The 6,418-nt window shown below is 35.7% G+C and overlaps 1 protein-coding gene across 4 annotated transcripts; it reads right to left on the minus strand.

Moving 5' to 3' along the window:
• Positions 1-1,157: 1,157 nt before the first annotated feature.
• On the minus strand, positions 1,158-4,629 carry LOC116191992 (uncharacterized protein At4g14342). Of its 4 annotated transcripts, XR_004153991.1 has the most exons (6): positions 4,482-4,629; positions 3,914-3,996; positions 3,113-3,198; positions 2,893-3,016; positions 1,526-1,641; positions 1,158-1,427 (listed from the first exon to the last, which is right to left on the minus strand). XR_004153991.1 is itself a non-coding variant. In XM_031520367.1 (5 exons), exons 2-5 carry the CDS (start codon positions 3,917-3,919, stop codon positions 1,594-1,596), a joined length of 264 nt encoding a protein of 87 aa, XP_031376227.1. In that variant the 5' UTR covers positions 3,920-3,996; positions 4,482-4,628; the 3' UTR covers positions 1,158-1,593. The 4 variants fall into 4 exon arrangements, 3 of the variants coding, with proteins under 3 accessions (XP_031376227.1, XP_031376226.1, XP_031376228.1); XM_031520367.1 differs by having other exon boundaries at positions 1,158-1,641; positions 4,482-4,628; XM_031520366.1 differs by lacking the exons at positions 3,914-3,996; positions 4,482-4,629 and having other exon boundaries at positions 3,113-3,146.
• Between the last annotated feature and the right edge of the window lie 1,789 nt (positions 4,630-6,418).

Below are 6,418 nucleotides of genomic sequence, written 5' to 3' on the forward strand. Positions count from 1 at the left end.
ATGAAAGAATCTTAAATAACTTTCAGGTTATGAGACCTCGAAAGGGATATTTGTAATTATTTAGTTTTTAATTCAATGAACTTCATATATCTCTATCGTTAATATACATTTGATATAGTTTCATATAAAAGTTTATCCTCCCCCCCCCCCCCCCCCGAGTTAAATTCCTGGCTTCGCCCCTGACTATTACTATTATTAACCAAATAATGATTTGCGATCCTTGATCCCATTCTGCTCTCCTCTGGCGAGTTGGGTGGGTTTTTCATCAGCGTGGACCTACCCTACTCTCTTTTCTATTTTTATTTTTTTCAAATTGATATTTTTTTTATTATTGAACTTTTTTTTCAACTTACACCACTTAATATTCAAAAATTTATGGGTTCCGACTAATTCATATTGAAATAAGATCAGAAAGAGATAAAACTCTTTTCATCTTGAATCTACCCATTCATAGACACCTAAACCAACTCGTTGGTAATATATATATATATATATATACTTATGTATGAAAAACGTGTTTCAATTGATCAACAATTTAATCAGCTTATTTTTATTTGTAATGTTATAAATATCCTAATTTATTTTTAGGGAAAATCCAACGTTACATCAATTTATTGACTGAAACTAATACTCAGAGAATGAGTTAAGTGTGACTAGAGAGATACTTTAATGAATTTTAAACACGTGAACGACTAGTTTGTCACTTAAAACTACCGGGCCACTTAAAATCTAGTACATACTGAATTTCATTTTCTAATAGATATATCGAAAATTCAAATTAAGTTTAGCGTGACTCTTTTATTAGCAATTGCGACTCATAAGTTTTGTTCATAAACAAGTTTATGATTAGCTTCAATTATATTCTATATCGGTTATTAAATAAACTAACACGATAAATCAAAGGATTCGCGGAAAAGGAAATTTCAATCTGCGGCATCACTCAGGTTGGTTCCTAGTATAATATAAATGTTGGTGCCCTGGCCTGGAACAAAGCCACGAATGAGAAAATTAATTTATCAAATTTTCAGAATGCTAAGGTTTAGAAATCCTTTTTTTAAAAAATCATTTAGAAGAAATTTCATTTTCGTGATGAATGTCAATGCATGTTAAGGTTAAAGAAGTGGGCACTGGCAAACGCTACTTTGTATCATCTGGTCTGAAGTAGAAAAAGGGAAGAATAATTTATAGAGTTGATTCCTTTACTCCAGAATTTGTAGAACTGACCCTTGTCTTATACAAATTCCAACACCGAAAGATCAACTTGACATATGTTGTTCCTTCCCTACCACGATGCTTACAACCAGAATGTCCTCTGCTTTCATAAGTCTCGTCTCGAAGCGGTCCTCACAACTCAGAAGACCAAAACAAAGTGCAGAATGAAACCATAAGTAACAAACCATCTCCTAGCAACATCACTCCAAGCGACACTGAAGTAATAAAGCCACATATTAGCACCATTGTGATACCTGCTCGCTCTCCGCTCCAACACAATTACAGTCAGTAGGATAATAGACCGAGTACAAACCGTTCCCATAGAATCCCAATCTCCGGAGAACCCCACAAGCAGCAAATACCCAGGAAATGAACCGGCTCTCAGTCGTCCTCTCTCTCAGGGGGCAGACCACATGGCAATAGCATTTTCTGCACAAAATGAAATACAGCTTCTTAAGGAATATTCTTCATGCATATTTTTGTCTATGTACACTTCCAATATATAATAAATCAAACCAGCCACATTTTTCTCGTTCTTTTCCTTTCCTTTTAGTTTTTTTTTTTTCCGGTCACAAAATCTATATCCATGTCAACACAATCACCACAGTATTTCACTTTATCAAGAGAACCAAAACATCATACAATTGCAGGATTCTTTTTCTCCATTTTCATTTATAATCAAAAGGGTAACTTTTAAACATAAGAAGCATATAAAAAGCCTGAAAGATATATAAACACAACAGAATAGCGAGATTTTGCCAAGATGAAAAAGAAAATCCTAGGATTGGCTCATTAAATCAAAAAGACAAAAACAAAAATCCATATAAATCAAAGAAGCAACACAAGTTCAAAATTCTAGTAAACAAGAGACTAGTGTCTAGGAAGAAAGCACTCCTGTGGGGAGGCCTCCTTAAAGTGTTTGAAAATTGAAAATTTAGTGGAAACATAAGACTAACAGTGGACCAGTCTGTGCCAGGAACCTAGAGGATCTCATGCTCTATGGTGCACTGACAGAAACATCTATCTTTTCCCCACAAATGCAGCTACATCCTCTTAGGACATGTGAAGCTTCACTCTATATGTATGATTTGCTCAACTAAACAAAAGGTCAATTGTGCAATGGACAGTGGAGGAGAATTCCACTACTTTTATGATGCATGATTTGATGGGAAAGAGGACATTGACCTTTGAATGAAATAGAAATTATCTTGTAGTTCCTAAGAAACACAGCATCATAACATTAGAAAAGCGGATTGCATGCATAGGAAGCTTGTTAGCTTCCACTAAAATTTACTCATATGTTATAACCTTTCTTCATTACTTATAACCTTTCTTCATTACTTTTCCTTTATAAGTTTTGATGCAAACAAAATGTTAACACTTGAAAAGACTATCCCTGATTATAATATCACAGCAAGCAAAGGATTTCAGCATTATTCTACTTGCGTCAAGAGTCAAAGAGATAAAGTAATAAAATGTTCCAGAAGTGCTAATCTTTATAGTCATATTCAGCACTTAGCTGATCAGTAGGCACCTTCACAGTAACCCCATAAATCCACATTGCAACAACCAATACCCAAGATCACAAACTCACAAGTCATCAATGCAGATCTCTCTGTGTGTATAAAATGATATAAGAAAAGCAAGAACTTCGGAGGATAATCAATATCATATGCTAACCTGCATGAAATTGTACCGTTCTCTTCCAATTGATTCATTTTCAGCGATGGCAAAATAGGCCAGTATCGGATAGTGGCCAACATATGATGCATAGCTATCACGCTGGATGTTCACCGCCCACTCACTGCACAATTTAAAAGCTAATGGGTAAGCAAACTAAAAGCTAGTAACCAGGAAAAAAAAAATGATACTGAATGTACAAGAAGCTAATAACACTGACAATCTATTCAAGTCCGCATGCCCAGTTCCAACATATTTAGCCTGGAGATGCTCGAGCTGGGAATTGATATTAAACCTGTCACTGGCCTGCATGAATCAAAGAAATGCAAATTATGTACGCGAATCTACAGCTCCATGATAGATAAATCCAAAAACTACTTAGAGAGAAAAAAAAAAAAAAAAAAAAAGGACAGGAAACTAGAATTATAGTAAGGGTCAAGAATACGAGAGTCGCATACATCAAGTAGCTGCACGAGAATACACCACTTAAAAGGAAAAACCTCATTGGTTTCAGGAAAGCAATCGATTATATGAATAAAAGCATCACACACAATTTATCTCCAACGGAAAACTCCAGCAAAGTTGGAAAAGAAGCTTTTTGTCGGTAAAAATTCATATCTATATCTTTCCCGAAACCATGCGCACCAAGGAGAATGGATTCTTCTTACAAATTTTTCCATGCTTCTATAAAAGAACAATTAATTAACATTGCCTTCATAGTTCTTCAAGCCCAACAGAACTGCAAAGTTAATCAAATTAAGTCCACAAACCAGGCCACCGAACCAATAAGCAAACTCTAATGACCACAGCAAGCAAAACACCCAAAATGGAAAGCCCTCTTATTGTCTTGACTTCAGCAAAATCCTGAACCTTGTTTCAATTACGAACTGCTAACATAATTTTGTGTAACACCAAATTTCCAAACCTAATCTGAGCCCATCCTTTATTAAACTTACAAATATCAATTGAGCTCGAGGCTACTGGTTCTGCAGAACCTGGGACGAATGGATGAAGAACATACCTGCATGCTTGCTTCCTGGGTTTAGTGGTTGAAAATGAACCGAAGCTACAACAGGATACTTGTTCGACTCCAATAGAATAAATCTGCATTCACATGGCCCCAAAAATATGAGCTGCAATTCTTTAATGCAAATTTTAGAGAAAAGTACCAAGCTTCCCCTCTGTTAAAATTCAGAACCAAAGCCAAGAACCGACGGATTCCGTTGACATGGCTGCTAAGTATTATAATCCTAAGCTTAATTATCGTCAGTAATTTCGAAAACCTACAGCAAATTTTCTATCTTTCCCTTAAATTGAAACAATTACGGCTAGGAGAGGGGGGTCGTGCCGGCTCGCCGCCGCAACCACCTCAAGGCCGGGCCATGTCGCCCAAGATCCTCATAATTGCCTATCAATCTACTTCTAGAACAGTCAAAGCAATTCACAACGAGCAGTTGGCCCTGAAAACCTCAAGCCCAGGCGATGTCGGCACCATCGCGAGAGGCAACAATTAATTGCAAACCAATCAACCAACTCGCTAATTAGTAAAGCCAGAAAAATCTACAAATTCAGAAAACCCTAAGCCTCACCTCTTTCACTTCAGATGGAAGGACGGAGCGGCTGCGAAAGCGGAAGAAGTATTCGCGATTGGTCAGAGCCAGAGGTCGCCGGGGAGTCGGGACAGAGAGGAAACAGCCAGCGGAAACGTGAAGGGAAGGGAAGCACTGAGAGGGTTGGGTCGGGTCGGGTCGATTATTATGAACTAGTAAAGAGAAGCGAGAGTGACGGAGAGAGAGAGTGCGAGAGGCGGCAACGGGAGTGGGCCTTAGAGATGTTCGATGAATTCAGGCTGGGCCATGAAAATATAGTTCATATGGGCTTTTTTTTAAGAGTAAACTAACAATTTGGTCTTGATATAGTCAAATTGCATCAATCGGATCCCTTGGATGAAATCTACATCAAGTTAGTCCCTACTAACGTCAAATTGGCCCCTTATAACATCAAATTGGTCCCTTATAACATCAAATTAGTCCTCGTAACATCAAATTGGTCCCTCGTAACTTTAACAGCGCCTGACGGAGGGACCAAAGTAAAAAAAGTAGGGATCCAATTAATGTTATGAAAGACCCAATTGATGTTGTGAAAGGACCAAATTGATGCTCGGGGACTAATTTGATGTAATATAGGACTAATTTGATATTACTCGGGACTAACTTGATGCAAATTTCATCGAAGGAACCCGATTGATGTAATTTGACTATTTCAAGAACCAAATTGCTAGTTTACTATTTTTTTTTAATGAAATCAATCCGTGTACATGCATCACGTAGAGGGGTGTGAGAGGAGAAACAATATAGGGATCTCATATGGTGAAAAGTGAGTTAGTAAATAATTATTTTTTACATTTTATAATTGTATGCTTCTATCTAATGGTAGCAATAAATTCATGCATATGTAGAAAATGGAATAATAATACCGGGAAGGAAAAGTGAGACAGGCTTTCCTTTTACATTTAAAAAGGGAAAATTGTACCATATATCCCAATGTTTACACGTTGCCTTAGTTCTATCCCAACGTTGATTTTTTTGAGGTATCCTAACGTTAATTGTTTGATTTCAAATCTATCACATCGTAAAAGTTTCATATATTTTTTAAGGAAATATTGACGTGGAGAGTGTGTGGGTCTCGATATAAGAAAAAAATTACACTATGCATCACAATCTTTTTGTTGTCTCTGAATTTATCTTGACATTTTGATCATTTCTGAATTTTATCACAACATTTTAATAGTTTCTTAGTCTTCTTTCAATCTATTACAGTTTTTTCAATATTATCCCAACAGGTTGGGATAAATTTGAGAAGTTAAGATTGGAATAAAATTGAGAAAAAAAAAAAAGTTGGAATAAAATTGAGAAAATATTAAAAGATTAGGATACATGGTGTTATTTTTACTTGTATTGGGACTCATACACTTTTCACGTTAGCGGCGTTAGGCAATTAACACACCACGTTAGCATTTCCGTAAAAAATGGACGGAATGTTTACAGCGGGATAGATTTGATACCAAACTATTAACGTTAGGATACCTAAAAAATTAATATTGGGATAAAACTAAGATAACATGTAAAGGTTGGGATACATAACGTTATTTTCCCTAAATAATATAGATGATATTCTACAAGTACTTTTTGTAATACATAAAAAAAAATTTCTTCAACTCTTAGCTCAATAATTTTTTTTTCCCTTCACTTTTTTAGCTTAACTATCACATTTAAAGTTTATATACGTAATTTGTTAATCTATCTAGTAAAACTACTATTATAGAATGCATCATGTCCTTTGATTTTCCCTTCCGTGTCACAATAGTGGAAAAAATTGTTGTACTTGAAACATGGTATGCTCAGATTATTAGAATGTATTATGCTCGACATATAAGGCTGTGTATGTGCATGGGTAAGTTTCTAATCAATATTATAATAATAATCATAATAAATAATATAAACCCGAGCCAGCAGTATATTAATCA

This window comes from Punica granatum, unplaced genomic scaffold, assembly GCF_007655135.1.
Source record: "Punica granatum isolate Tunisia-2019 unplaced genomic scaffold, ASM765513v2 Contig00645, whole genome shotgun sequence".
NCBI classification, from domain to species: domain Eukaryota; kingdom Viridiplantae; phylum Streptophyta; class Magnoliopsida; order Myrtales; family Lythraceae; genus Punica; species Punica granatum.

What these genes read in the sequence shown, in the direction of transcription:
- LOC116191992 (XM_031520366.1), bottom strand. Translation starts at nt 2,984, where the DNA reads ATGCATCATATGTTGGCCACTATCCGATACTGGCCTATTTTGCCATCG. An exon ending in AACGGTACAATTTCATGCAG is followed by an intron (nt 1,642 to 2,892) that starts GTTAGCATATGA and finishes CATTTTGTGCAG; the next exon opens with AAAATGCTATTGCCATGTGG. An exon ending in ATTGGGATTCTATGGGAACG is followed by an intron (nt 1,428 to 1,525) that starts GTTTGTACTCGG and finishes TTATTACTTCAG; the next exon opens with TGTCGCTTGGAGTGATGTTG.